The sequence below is a fragment of the Ruditapes philippinarum genome, unplaced genomic scaffold, assembly GCF_026571515.1.
Source record: "Ruditapes philippinarum isolate M1 unplaced genomic scaffold, ASM2657151v2 ctg4057_1_1_1_1, whole genome shotgun sequence".
Classification (NCBI taxonomy): Eukaryota; Metazoa; Mollusca; class Bivalvia; order Venerida; family Veneridae; genus Ruditapes; species Ruditapes philippinarum.
The window spans coordinates 23,004-38,910 of NW_026856251.1; the positions used below are offsets into that span (position 1 = coordinate 23,004).

The window sequence follows — 15,907 nt, forward strand, 5'->3', positions numbered from 1 at the left end:
ATAAGCCTAGACTCTCTTAATTGGGTAAATTACTCATTTAAATGCATGATCATGCTCTGGCAATGTGACTGTATAGACCAGAATATCATCTATAAAACTATTCTGAGTGATCTAGATCTTTCGAAACCTTTATCATCAGTCTACAGAATGCTATGCAGGCATTGACCTAAACCAAAGGGCATTTTCCGCGAATTGAAAAAGTCCCCGACGGGGTTTTTCAAGATGCGGTCAAAGGTTTTGCATTGTCAGACAAAGGAACTTGGCCAGTATCCTTTACTTGAAGGTCAATTTTTCGAAAATACCTGTAATTATTTGATAATTCGAAAATATCTGTTCCATATTGGGCATCGGTCTCCGCATCAAATAACTGTGCATTTATTGATCTGTCATAAAATCAATACAGAACCTAATCGTGTTATCGTTTTTTCCTCGATAAGGACAATTGGACTAGAAAACGGAGCATTTGAAGGTTTCGATATATCCCAACTCTAGCATTTTTTTATCAACTTCTTCCTTTACTATCTGCTGTGAGCTGAAAAGAATAGGATAACCCTCAGTCCTTACCGGTTCTGACGTAGTCAACTTAATGTCATGCTGAACTAATGAGCGTTATTTCCGGGTATATCTGTTAAAACATCTGAAAATTCTTTAACAAGGTTGCAATCTGAGTCTTACAATCTGTTTGTAAGTCAGGATTGACCTGAACATCTTTATATGTCTCTGAACCTGTTCTTCAATGGACATAACAATATGTCACTATCATCTTGGTAATTTGTTTCTAAACTATCACGCTTCCTCTAATCTATCATACCCATTTTCCTTTGCTTCTACAACAGCTGCACTTACCTTGCCAATGCACCTCGTTCTTTTCGAAATTTCTTTCAACATACTCCTTCAGCATTATTGGCATGGAAAGTTTTGATTCTTTATTGTTACCTATGTCTATCCGATAATCCTAATTTGTTCACGACCTCGGAAACTACAAATGGACCTTTCCATTGTAACAACAACTTATTGCGTTTTGTAGGTATAAGAACCATTACTTTACTTCCCTTCTTAAAAGTTCTATCTCTAGCTTTCCTGTTGTAATACTTTCATATGGACCTAAATACTGCTTTCTCTAACTCCTGCCCTGTGCTATCTTACATGTACTTTCTAGTCTTTCTTGCAAATCAACTACATACTGATAAGAAAAATTGTCTTAACTTCGTCATTCTCTGTTTTTTCCTGACCATAACTCTCTCAAAATGGTAATTGGACCCTGGCTTATATACGTGCCATATAACAATTTCAAACTGGCGAGAATCCTAACTTCTCTTGGTGGAACTTCCGCTATACGCAAACAACATAGCATTCAATACTTATCCCCATCTGTAGGTCTTTTCACTACACATCCGTTTCAACCATCTGCTTTAAACTACCATTAAATTTCTCCACTAAACCATTACACATCGGAATGATACGGTGTAGTTGTTTAACTGTCGAAGAGACAGCAACCTACTAACGCTCATTCATAATCTGGTGAAAGTAAATTGTGATCCACAATCTGTAAGCATTTCCTCTGGAACACCTAATCTACTATACATGTCAACTAATGCTTCGGCTACTCTTTCAGTCTCTATACTAGGCACAATGCAATTGCTTCAGGATATCTGGTAGCAAAGTCTACCATGGTCAAAAATATATCGGTTCTTCCTATCAGTCATAGGTTCGATCGGACCAACAATGTCAACGGCAACTTCTCTTAAAAGGAGTATCAATCAAAGGCATCTTACCTAAAGTTACCCTTACTTATTCTACCTTTAGAAATAGTACTTGACAAATATCACAAAGATGACAATATCGTTCTAACCGTCTACAAGAACACCTGGCCAATAAAACTCCCCTAAGACTCTATCACTTGTCTTCCTAATACCAAGATGTTCCTGCCAAAAGCGAGTCATGCGCTACTTTTAACACAGTCTCCCTAAGATCCTTAGGAACTACTAACTGCCTACTTACGTCACCATTTCCTGCCGTAAACTCTCTAAACACATCTTATTCCTGACCTGAAACTTCACTTGCCCTTTACCTCTACAAGTTTCTAACAGTACCTTCCTCTGCTTTTCTTTCTACATCCATCTAATGAACTATCTGCCTGCTGCTTCTCTACAAACTCTACATTAGTGATGTCTAAAATCTGTGAAGGAACTTTAAGTCTTCTATGAGCTTTAACTTTACTCTGCGATCTTTGTTTCTACTGCTGAAGCTAACTTACCAAAATTTGGTTCTACAGCACCTCTATGTTACCGATAATTACATCATTTGTAGGATTATCTACACAAAGTGCTTCTACAGTACCCTGTAATACGGACAATCAAGATCAATTAACGCCATGTCTAATCTGTGCTCACTACCATCAATGTACTTACATCGTCAATGGAGCTTCCCTACCATTGATTTGCATTTACCAAATTCCTTCGTACTATGACACATGTACACCCAGTATCTCTCATTGCCAACTATAGCTTTCCATTACATTATACCTCTAGTTGTCGGACATGAATTATTATAGTAACTGTACCCACGTTCTTCAAAGTCCCCAAGTTCTATCAAACTAACTACCCACTATCTGATCTCGGCATCGAAATTTTCGAATCTGCATCCCTATTTCTTCCTCTACCTCTACTCCTACCTCTATAACCTCCTCGCCTTCTATTACCCTGATAAATATTATCATTCTTACTTGGATTCATTTGAGTTCCGGTTCTATGTCTTTCCGCTGCCGTTAGCTTTGTTGTAGCCTTATTTCTACAGAAAAATGCTGTATGCCCTAAACGACCACAATATGTGCATTTATTAACCTTCATACTGCTGAGATGCTCTACCTCTATTTACCAGTCTATCGTTACCTCTTTGCATACGATAACTACTACCTTGATTTCTATCTACAGGTCTACTCGGCAGTGCATAAGGCTTAGCTCTTTCTTTAATTCCATGATTCACTACATACTTCGGACCTCCTCTAGTCTTGGCAAACAAATCTGCATCTTCCCGCCTACTTCACGGGCTGAAAACAACTTCTTACTACTAAGGTTCTGATATAGTTCTCTATTTGCAGATATCTAAAAAATTGATCCCTTACTATGAAGTGCTAACAACTTTTCATAAGTCTTCTCCACCTTACTCAATCTTAACCAACCATCTAAGTATCTAGAAATTCTAGCTAGGACATAACAAAAGTCTCATTTTCACGGGGCCTTTCAGTCCTAAACTTCTTCTTATACCCATCATCAGTCAACTCAAACTGCCTTAACAAGCATCTTTCAGCTTATCATAATCCGTCCTATCTTCTAATGGAAGTCTATCAAATACCTCCCTAGCAGTACCTTTTAACAGAAACGGTAAGTTAGTGACCACATTTCATGTTCCCAATTCTGAGCAGACGCATAAGTTTCATAAACATTCAAATACGCATCCATAGAATCAATCTTTTCGTCAAATGGAGTCATCTTAACCTTAACCTTACCTACACTCTTCTTACCTAACATATCTAACTCTATCTTCATCTTATATTCTGTATCTAACTTCCTAGCTTCTGCTTCCTCCTTCTCTCTTTCTAACTGACGAGCTATTTCTAACTTCTCCTTTGCAACCCTAGCCTCATTACTTAACTTCTCTTTTTCCATTTCTATCACTATTTCTAACTTCCTAGTTTCGGCTTCCTCCTTCTCTCTTTCTAACTGACGAGCATAATCTAACTTCTCCCTAGAAATCTTAAACTCATAATCTAACTTCTCTTTCTCATTACTTAACTTCTCTTTTGCTAACCTAGCTTCTAATTCTAACCTATCCTTCTCAGCTTCTAAACGTTCCTTCTCAGCTTCTAAACGTTCCTTCTCAGCTTCTATACGTTCCTTCTCAGCTTCTAACCTACTATGTCTTTCTTCACGCTCCCTTGCTTGCTCTTCTTTAACAAAGTTTCTCAAAGCCTCATCTGTATACCCTAACTCCTGACCTACCTTCATCAACTCATTTACACTAGTCATCTTGAACTTATTATGTATATTTCCTACACTGTAACACTACTACAACAACAACTTAGGATACAAGTAAAATCTTACCGTGAGGTAGAACAATGATATCAAAGTATCATTAAAGGGTAACACTACAACCCTTAAACACAACACGCTATATTCACTAAGTGCAATCACGGTGCACTATAACACTACACTTCAGTGTAACACCATATAATTAAACGCATTTATCACTCTAGCGCTATAATCAAAATGTACCTTCACTGTACACAGTACTAAAATAAACAATGTATCATATATTCTAAACACTATACCTCATCACTACAAACACTAAGTTTCAAACTCATCTAAGTATCTCACTAAGGTTGTATAATAATAATCTTAAGTGTACAGTAGACAGTAGGCAATAATTAAAACTGTTCAAAATACTTTAAACTTCAAAGTCCAAACTACGACCCAAAACTCAATGTCGCGTAGCACTTTACCCCACAGTGCAAAAATATAAAAGGTATACGGCCAGTTTCAATATACTACAGACACAAAGTAAACACAAAGTAAAATTGTAAATGACACAATAAATTAAATGTTCACCTAGATAACAGACACAGTTTCTTTATCTAGAAAAAGTAAACAAGGCAGGTAGTACCTTAAATTGCAGAGTGTATGTGTGTATACGTGTACTTCCGGTGTTTTACCGAAAGGTCACTTTCAGATTACAAACTGGTGGTCTCATCATAAAGTGACACCTAAAAGGAGGAAAATGGAACGAACTCACCCTAAACGTCCAATGTCGGGTCTGTGTGGCTGTTATAACCTCTAAGCTAGATAGCTGTCACACACACAAGTCCGTTTCATTTGTCACGGTATCAATCTGAAAATGTTAAGAAATTATAATCACACTAAATATAAAAAAAATAAATAAAAGTGATACAAAATTTAACTACCTTTAAGTAAACTAAATTTAACTTTTAATTGTAAATAAAACTTTTACTTAAAATAAAAACCAAAGTTTCTAGTGTTAACTATATAACCTAGCTGCAGTAAAATGAGTGTGGTTTGTTTCAAATAACAACTATAGTCAACCGGTATCCAATCACGTCGAGGTCACCAAATGTCACAATAGGGACTACGATGGGATACCAGGCCGACCACAATTGCTATCTAAAACAACCAACAACTCAGAACAGAAAAATATATACAAATTTATTTACAGAAATGAATATTTATAAATGAAAAATGATTGTATATGATAAACTACTATGATAAGTCACTGCACAAACAAACACTATCAACGTATCTCAGTCTATTTCTCCCGTAAAGTTTCTGTCATGATGTTTCAATAAAGTGGTGGCGTTGTTAAACAAAATTCGTCACAATGGCGGGCGTCTTGTATGAAATCTTATCAAGCGTAACTGTACTTCCTACAGTGTTGGCACAGTTGATAGGATCCTAAACAAGGGCATGCGTCACCCTTTAGCCATGGACATACGTGTGGAGGGCCCGTGTCATCTTCGGGGTGTCCTCAAATAAGAAGCTACAAAGTATAAAACATGATAAGTTCCATGGTAATCAAACATAAGGGTATAATAAAGTCCCTTGGAAAAGACTCGACCTTTGTCGGTTTCCAATAAAATAACGTGCTTCTTTGAATAAACAAAATGTCCACTATAGTACACCATACATTCCGTGGAACAAAAATTCAATCACATCCGCATAATACTGCGTTTCAAATATATTCAAATATACGCCACATAATAACCACCAATAAATAAACGTCTTCCAAAATCATGCCACTGAAGATCCTTCTCTCGAGATACGTTAGTTTTGATACGTTGTATTTACTTATAACAAAAACTGATGATAAATGAAATGAAGTAAGATGATAACGTAAATTAAATTGATTGAAACAAATCATTACGATACTGCAGCATTTTACATAAAGTTACACAAATACGGTAGAACCATAATAAATTATTTATGAATATATATATCTATAAAATATTCATAGCTCCTATACAATTACAATATAATTAAAACTTCAATTAACATCCATCAATTAACATGTCTCGGTATAAATTTGCAATAGCGAAACACTAGAATAAAAAGAGCTTTTAAAATTTAATCTGCAAAAATTTAGAAAACAATAAATTACTGCCAAATAACTAAACCTGAATCAAATAAACTATAATTCTAATAGAAAATAGTATTTTACGAAATAGCAAAAATTTATGAAACAAAATCACTAGAAAATTAAATTTACCTTGTACAAGCTGTAATTTTATAACAAATATAATTTGTCTGTCACCGTCATAGTGACCTGTATAACGTCCAATGCATTGCAATATGTCACTTAAAATTTAGTCATTATATAGCAAACTACTGAGTACTGAGCGGGAAAACAGATCGTGCTAAACATGAAAAATCGATTTGCACGAAATAAAGCTGGGACGGCGGGAAAAATAGTAATGTAAAATAAAGGCCCGTCCTTCAAATACAGACATAATACATATAACTGGTTCATAAAACAAAAATGTAACTTTCTTATTACTGAAAGGATTTTTGTGAAATCAACGGCAAAATGTTTAAATTGAGACATGGAAATTTATGCAAACCATAAAAATACTCTAAATACTAATTTCACCCGAAAACTCTAAATTAAACAAAAGATGATGCAATCTCACATCAATGAATATAGAGTAAAAATGAGGTTCGGCGTGAAAATATAATGCAAGATTTGACAAACGTACTTTCACTTTGTGACAAAATTAAAAAAAAAAGCTATTTCGAGAATCGGCTATACAAATATATCATTAGATGTAGCTTTATACTTTTGATACTGATAATCATTTATATTTCTACAGCATTGGTTTCTTTCAATCAATTTCGCGCCTGATTCTTATGCCCAGTATGTCTCAGGAATGCTTCATTTTATTTAGAAAAAAAATTGACATGTTACTACAGTTTCCAAAGATTACTAGTTTGCCATTAAAATGTTTATGTAGATTTAAACGTATTTTGCTTTGTTAGTAATTGGTTTAATTATAATAGTTAATTCGTTTTTCGTATTGAAGTGAAAATACCACTCTGTTTTCATTATGTTACCTTTACGAACATTGCTGTACATTCAGGTGTATTTGCTACAGTTATACAGCTGTTAAACATTATTAATACATAATTAAACGTATGTTTCACATTTCTCAAGAGTTTAATAAAATTTGATATATGGATATCTGTTGCATAATGTGCCTTTTTAAAAGAAATGGATAAAATCGCCAAGTATCTTTCATTAATCACTAGTGAAATACTGACGCTACTACTGTCTATAATTTTCATTTTACAATGCTCGATTGGCGTTTTACTTCTTAAAAAATCTCATTGTTGTTCAATTTAATTATCAAAAAAAAAATCCCGCTTGTACCACACATTCGTAATCTACAGTATTCATTTCTTTCAGTCAATTGCGCACTTGATTTAAATGAAATCGGTAAATTCACCCCGTATCTTTCATAAAAATTGCCAGTAAAAGATTTGCCTACCATTTTCATCTAACAATTAAATGATAAGCGCAAAAATAAATATCTTTTCCGATTTATTGACACTGATAAGCATCTTTTTCTATGACCAATACGCATTTTCTAAATATAAATATTATTCATAAATGACACTAATTAATCGTGTGTGATAAGCATCTACTTTCGCGCAATCTCTGCCCAAGGGTGTAATAATACGCGGCTGATGCAATACACATGACGCAATACACTAATTGATTACGTCAACGCCTCTACGCCGACGCCTTCCAACCTCAAATACTCTCATATCTCCCCTACTACTATATATCTGTTATAATGAATTGAATCTTGAAAAAGAATACCTCGAACACATTTATTGCCTGATTAATTGTTAAATCCCTACTTGTAAAAACCGACATAATATTTTGTTCTCTTTGTACTTACAATATTCGTGTTTGTTAGAGATGTTCTGTTTTCAAACTCTTTTGAGAATCGACTTTTCATAAAGCTTTCAGTCAATTTCGCACCTGATTTAAAGGCCCAGTATGTCTTAGGAACACTCCTTTTTAGAAATATAAATTAAATTGCAGTTTCAAAATAATGATTATTTGCCATTTAGATGCATTTTTGCTTTGTAAGCAATTGGTATAATTATAGTGAATTCGTATTCTGTATTGAAGTCAAAATACCACTTGATATACTGTACAATCAGTACTATTTTCTACATTTCTACAGCTGTTAAACATCTAACATGCTCTTATACCATCATTAAAACATTATCAAACATATGTTTGACATTTTTATAGAACTTAATAAATATGGGTGTCTGAGAACTAATGAGCATTTTAAAAAGAAATTAATTAAATAGCCCCGTATCTTTTATAAAATCGCCAGTAAAATATTATCTACAATTTTCATTTTACATTCATCAATCAGCGTTTTTCTTTGGAGAAATTCTCAATTTTGTCTATTTATTTATAACAAAAATCCCGCTTGTACCACATATTGTTATCTACGGTATTGATTTCTTTCAGTCAATTGTGCGCTTGATTTAAATGAAATCGGTAAAATCGCCCCATATCTTTCTAAAAGATTTGACTACCATTTACATCGAACAAAAACAATGATACTTATGATCGTTAAGCGTCTTTCTTCGTAAAAAATAAATCTCGTTTCCTATTTATTGACACCGATAAGCATTTTATTCTATGACCAATACATATTTTCTAAATGTACATGACACTAATTAATCGTGAGTGATAAGCATCTACTTTCGCGCGTTCTCTGCTTCAGGGTGTAATAATACACGGCTGATGCAATACACATGACGTAATACACTAATTGATTACGCAATGCTGCTGATTTTCTGCTCGAAACAAAACTGTATTCTCTCCATTAACATCTACTTATGTTGTGCTAGGCGAACGCGGTCGTTTACCGTTATAAGTTAATTATAATGTTACTAGACTTGTAAAATATTGGTGTAAATTGCTGCCAATGCAGAATCATATATATCCTAAAAACTGCTATCTGATGCACAAAGATGTACATGTGGTAGGATGACGTTTAAGGGCATCAAAATCGAGAAACTATTTTTAACTTTGGTTTTTTTGGTTCGCATCGATGTCTCAAACTTAGGATGAATCACTAACCTTATGAAAAATGCTAAATTAAAACAGTGAGTATCTGATTTATTTACACAGAACATAATCGCAATAATAATTCTTCTATATGTTAACAAGACATATCGTAAAAAGTTCATACAAGGAAAAACCGCGTTTAATGAACAAACCCCCCCCCCCCTAACAAACAAGACAGGGTCCGAGGGAAAAAACTAACACGCCTATCATTACAGCGAAACTAAATAAGAAACAACAATAACTTGACAATGATATTAAAGAAATAAAGAAATGATTGAAAAATAGGCCAACAAAGTTAAGGGCACATGACAATGGGGGGGGGCAAAATAAAACAAGGAGCAAAAGGGAAGATACTTATCGTAGACAAGAAAACAAACAACGAACACAAACAAGTGTCACCAAAACAGTATGAAACAACAAATATATACTGTACATTGAGAAACACAGAGGGGTGTCGCCTTGGAACGTGCAGCAGCATTTGTACTTCTGGGGAGTTTTAACCGGTTTATGGTGCACCAAACCTCACTCTTAGCCCCACCATGTTCCTTTAAACGAAACATTGAAAATAAAATGAAACCCCGTTAAAATGTGGAAACAAGGTGATGCCTTTGAATCATTTATCACAAAATTACATGAAAAAGGTAAAATAAGTAAAAAACAGAAATTATTATATAGATACATGCAAAAATAAATCAAAAAAAAGATAAAACGAAAAAAAACTCGAAATTTCCCGAAAAAGGAAAAACCCGAGCACAAAGAAATCAAACCTTTAAAAGGGCCCCACGAAAACAAAAAGAAAACAAAAAAATTAAGAAAGTTTTAAAACCCCCAAAAGGGGTTTAAAAAAATTTTTCCCTAAAAGAGTATCCCACTTTTGGGCCCCTTTGCTGTAATCCCAAAAGGGGGAAAAACATAGTGCCAACTTTTAAAAAAGTTGAACACTTACATGCAATGTCATAAAATAATAGGGGGCATTTAAACCCCTTTTTAAAAAGAAAGAAATGTTTTTAAGGGAAAACAAAAAAAAAATTTACAATGACTCAAAATATAACGAAGTTTATAAAATCAAATCGCCATAAAGATCTGGCTGGCTAATCCCTTGTCGCAGAGGTGTTTTTAAATCACTTGTGAACTTGAAATTAAATCTTAAATACGATTGTAAAATTTTGTAAAATATTTTTCTTAATTAATAATAGAGATGCCTTGCTTAAGAAGCTTGCTAGTAATGGAAATATTCCGCTCGTTAAAATCCTTTACGTTGCTACAAGCTCTAGTGAATCTAAAAAACTGAGAAACATATACCCCGTCAGATGTTGCATTGGGGTACGTCTCCGTCTACGTAAATGAGGATAACTATCTATAAAATATCAAAGTCATCTCTCTTATCATATATTTTCGTGTGAATAGAACTGTTGTTGACAGTAATATGAAGACCCAAAAACAATATAAGATCCTTAACTTTAAATCAAAGTCGGATTTCAAAGTTTAAATTGCAAGGGCTACTGTTTATTCGGTTTAGATACATTAGCCTCAAGGAAAGGATCTAGAGTCTGTGTTTACAACGACCTTTCAACATTAACCGAAACGTTACAATTAAAATTACAAATAAATCAGTAAATTGCACAAACATGTATATGGACAGTTGTACTTAAATACTAGAGACATGTAATGTAAAATGTTGTTCTGCCAATCAAGGTAGTTTTAATCACATGCCGATGTATGACATGCATGATGTATGATACTATGATTATCTATATTTCTAATGTTGTACACATATTTCCTATGTTGGTGAAGTGTTTCATGTAATGGTATTCATTTGTTCCATGGTATGTTGTTCAATTGTTTCATGGCCATCATAAAACTAAAAAAAATGTGTTTTATTTCTTTATGTAGTAGGCAAAGTTTCTATAAAAAAAGTGGCCTATTCGTTTCCGAACACTTTGGCCCCTAAAAGGGTTCCCCAATAATTTATAAGCTGTTTCATAACAGTTTTCGAATATTGGGCCAGTTGCCCCTTTAAATACCCGGGAAGTAACTTAAAAAAATAAACCAAATTTTTAACATATTAGAATTTGTTGCCATTTAGCCATTATTAAAAATTTTACAGAAACTAACATAAGGTATTACTAAATAAATTGTAAAAATTTGAAAGATAAACAATTTGACGGTTTTTAACTGTTGATTAGTTAAAAAGGGGGAATAAGAAAACATGTCCTAAACCTATATGGTTTTAAAAAATTGTTTAGTAGGGTTTTATTTTTAGGTCATTAAAAAGGAACATTTGAATTTAGAGCCGTAACAGTAAAAAAAGCAGAGGCTTTCGTATAACTCATTCCAAGGGGTGGTTAAGGTACTACTTTAAGGGGGGTGTTAATTTAAATTTTCCACATTTTATTTTAAATTTTGTAGTGAATTTTTTTACAGTAAGGTTACGGTAATTTTTTTCGATAATTCAAATGAATAAAATTTTTGAAAAAGATTTTAAAACCTTTTTCAAATTTTTCATTCGGGGATAAAATAATATAAAAAAGGGGGTTTTACTTGCCAAAAGGAAAAAATTTTTAAAAATTTTCGAAAATTTGGAACTTATATTAAAACCCTTTTTTGACTTTGACAGAAAAAAGAGAGGATAAGGTTTTTTTTTTTAAAATGAAAAAAGCTATTTAGTCCCGAATTAAGGCCCCCCCTTTAAAAACCCCCCTTTATCTTAAAAAAATCAAGGGAAATTTATGGGATTTGGAAACCTAACTAATGAATTGGGAAGCGGGGAAAAAACTGGTTTTTCCCGGGAGAACTTTGATTTTCCCAGTAAATTATTCCTAATGAAAGGCAGAGTTTACATGTACTCGGATAACGGATTTATTCATTTTTTATGTCGTACAAGCAGGGATGAAAATTAAGATAATGACTTAAGAAAGTAATATCTCTAAATATACCTTATCAAAATTGAACTACATACAGTAGTAGCATTTGGTGTATAGTACTGAGAATCGACCGTATGAGCCGGAGATGAGTCGGGTTTGTTCAGATTCCCAAATAATATATATTCAACTTCACTATTTTAATGTTTGAGATTGATGACTTTTCGGACGCATTGGTGGGACAATATTCGTGCTTTGCGACAACCTTCTGGTGGAACAAGCGGAACACACGTTTGAGTATAGGATTGCAGAAGATTGTAAACGTCAGTAAGTTTAAAAACATTAGCAACACAACAAATGATTTAATGTATTACAAATTGAAAAAAAAATATATAAATGCAAATTTATAAAAGAAAAGATAAACAGTAGTTTTATAAGCAACCAGCAACAAATGTGATCTTAAATTTACAATAGAATTTTCCAATTGCAAAGACACTATCAAAGTGTATAAAAACATATTTGCGTGTTAAAAGAGACAGAAAACTAATGTTTGTGAAATTAGCATCTTTATTTTTATATACCTTATAAAAGTATGTTAATGGTTAGCAGTGTAATTAAATCTAACTGGCCGACTGGGTGTGGAATAATATACAGTTATTTCATATGTGATTTGGGAACAGTCAAACTGTTGGCCCGAGGTGGAGTGGGGTAGTGTTTTAGAACTGCTTGCCTAAAAAAAGTTAAGGCCGTAGGCCCGAGCTGTCAACGTATCAAAACCACATCCACACGCTCGGTGAACACTGTCTATGCTCACTTGTTCCCCAAATCACGCTATGAAATAAGGTGTACCCTTTCTTACCTTGATCAACTACTGTTTTAACGTATGCAGACAAAAAAAGAAAACAAAGGAAAATGGGTTTTTTGCACATATAGTTATATAAATAAAACTTAATATATTTAATACTATGTCACACCACGTCTGGGGGTTTCTTGATCAAGGATCGATGGTGAGACGCCACTGGGACCTCTATGAGGACGTCAATGACGTCAGAGCACAGATGCGGGAAACAGTTCGAAACTATGTGAGCCTCTGTCAACAGTTTCGCGAAACGTTGACGTTTTAAGAATTTCAGAAAACAGTAAATAATAACAAATTACAATTATATAAGGTTTCAGGTAATAATACATTTTATCGAATCGCTAAAATCTTATATTTCATAACCGGAAGATAATGTTTAAAACGCACCTTTAGGCAGGTTTTAGGGATGAATGCGGTAGCACTTTCCACTATTGTCTACATACATACTCCGTCAAACTGAGCCTGCTGCAATTGTAGCTTTGCCGTTTTGGGCGTTCGTTACGGTTTCTTTTTCCCTTTTATGTGACTGTTAAAAGTTTCATTCAATATGATTTCAATTATGGTCTCTTTTCTTATAGATTCCTAGTAGTGGTTTTATATGATAGATAATACACTGTACTTATCCCCCACTCTAATACATCATCTTTTTGACTATTTGTGATGTTTATAAGTTATGATAGTCAAATTTAATAATTTTTGGTTGTTTGCTTGTTTTTGACATTGTTTGGCATATTCAAATTGAACAGGAATATTCCCTGGACCTCAGTCAGAGAGCAAAAAGATAAACGAAATGGCTTTACTTATATGCCGCGTGGACCACCGGGCCAAAAAAGTTCGATGGAAGAAAGATGGAGTTTACATTGATTATGACAAGGATGATAGAATTAAGGTATGTTTACATTTTACCTCTTTAATAAATTTAGTACGTATTTCCATACGTGGGCAAACAAGAATCATGTAATAATCTACTATGTTTTCGAATTGTTTAGTTCAATCTTTAATAGATTGTAAGAAATACGAAATGAGTAAAAATTTAAATTGCAATTTTGTATAAAATTAAATAGCAAATATGTTAATCTTGACATGTCATTAATTGGAAATCGTCACTTGTATTTAACAGACAGACACTTTTTTTGCGATAAACATTACAGTTTTTTTGCCATCTATTTTAAATACATATAAATCAACATATATTTGTGAAGTGATCAAATAAAATTCTAACAATAATTGAAATTTTTATCACAAAAATAAAGAAAGATGTTGTAAGGAGGGTTAATCGGCAACTCACATTTTCTAGTTAAAAAGACAAGTTTGCAATTTTAAGACTTTCTTCACTTAAATGCGTTATATGTAAATTTTGCAAGATTTACAACAGTAACACAATTATCACAATTCAAAAGCTCTATAAACTTCATTACACTTGACCTTTTATACCATGACAAAATGATATTCGTATTCAATATCGCTATTGCTACAAATTAAACAATATCGCACATTTCTTTCTACTCTATTCCTAGCGTATCGATCGGTTTCAATGGCTAACTTGTGCGATGATAGTCTAAACTTAGACAGAACGCTTGTAAATTTACATGGCGATATCTCTAAATATTTTTCAAACCCTCATAAAGTGTTTTAATGTTTGTATATATCCAATGTTCCGCATCTCTGTAGCAGTTGATGCCAGTTTTAAAAGTATCTATTTCTGTTTCTTTAAAAAAACAAGATTGATATTGATTGATATGCCCAAAATTGAGAGAATCTTTAACGCGACAAATAGCTTATGTATAATAGGGCCTCATTTTCTAAAAATAATAATTTTCGTCTTCAAAGTTTTCACTTCTAGACCTTAAAATAGTTCAATGAAATCAATAAGTAGTGAGAACATCAAAGGGGACATAACTCCCCTTATTTTAGGCATACATCCCATTCGATGGATTCCGAATATGAATTACACAATTTTTAACACAACTTACATATGTGAATACATATTCTTTACTATTTATAAAAGCTTTTTATCAATGCTTAATTAATACAATTTCAGCCATAGGCCATTTAGCTAGAATCTAAAAAATGCTCTTTTCATATCAACAATACAGCAATACAAACGATTATTCTAGCTTAAAACTTTGTGTAAAATATCATTTAAAACAAATACAGCATCAATTTTTGAACGACCCGTGCGTAAGCCGAATTGCGCTACAAGTTTCTGACCAATCGCTTAGCCGCTTATTCAATATTCCTGTAAAAATGTTAAATTACAAGTGTTAATGTAAAGCACGTCACACGAGTCCACATGACCATTCAACTTGAAAATATCATGAATTAATATCAAACATATGAGAGGAGAGTATATCATAGCATTCTATAAGATATTTTTTTATTCTTACACGACCCGCATTTTTCCCTATTAACATAGAAGAAACGAAAGTGTGTATTATTATGCTATAAAATCACTGTTTGACGTTCTTTATTTAGATATGTAACGTAATCGTTATACACGTGACGTAACCACTAAAAATGTGACACGCTGAAAATAAGTACGGACACAAATCAGGCGCAGTTTATCTAATTATCATGTACGGCAGCATTTATTTGTTGCTGTCGTGTTAAAATCGAAATAATATATCCAAATCGGTGATTTTATTGCTTGATAACATCACTGTTTGTCGTTCGGATGCGCATCATTATATCACTCGGGCTACGCTTTCGTGATATTATTCCCCGCATCCGAACTCCAAACAGTGATGTTATTGAACAATAAAATCACAGTTTGGGATATATTATTTCTTAATCAAACGATCCATGCCACACGCTTTATTCTTCTTCAGCAGAAGTAATTGTCTTATCTAGCTCATCAACACTGTCTGTTCCACAATGCTTACACATGGGTTTATGTGGATATTGTAGTTGAAGTTGTAAACTTTCTTTGAAGGCATTTATTTTCATTCATCAACTTTAATGTGTCTAAAAGTACCATGGGATAGCCACTTTAAATCCAAAAGTGTGAATGTCAGTTTCTCTC

The 15,907-nt window shown here is 33.4% G+C and overlaps 2 protein-coding genes across 2 annotated transcripts in view; one reads left to right on the plus strand and one right to left on the minus strand.

Moving 5' to 3' along the window:
• Nucleotides 1–3,349: 3,349 nt before the first annotated feature.
• LOC132745965 (uncharacterized abhydrolase domain-containing protein DDB_G0269086-like) lies at nucleotides 3,350–6,665 on the minus strand. The gene is made up of 2 exons (XM_060734999.1): nucleotides 6,277–6,665; nucleotides 3,350–5,550 (listed from the first exon to the last, which is right to left on the minus strand). The coding sequence occupies exon 2, from the start codon at nucleotides 4,026–4,028 to the stop codon at nucleotides 3,372–3,374; it is 657 nt and encodes a 218-aa protein (XP_060590982.1). The 5' UTR covers nucleotides 4,029–5,550; nucleotides 6,277–6,665; the 3' UTR covers nucleotides 3,350–3,371.
• A 6,948-nt stretch (nucleotides 6,666–13,613) lies between these two features.
• Nucleotides 13,614–15,907, plus strand: part of LOC132745967 (coagulation factor IX-like) — a 30,000-nt gene continuing 27,706 nt past the window's right edge. Inside the window, exon 1 of the mRNA XM_060735000.1 lies at nucleotides 13,614–13,774. Within this exon, the coding sequence (XP_060590983.1) occupies nucleotides 13,676–13,774 (99 nt within the window). The 5' untranslated portion in view covers nucleotides 13,614–13,675. The remainder of the gene's footprint in view (nucleotides 13,775–15,907) is intronic.

Excerpts from the sequence above, each read along its gene's own strand:
- LOC132745965 (XM_060734999.1), bottom strand. The coding sequence starts at position 4,028 with ATGACTAGTGTAAATGAGTTGATGAAGGTAGGTCAGGAGTTAGGGTAT.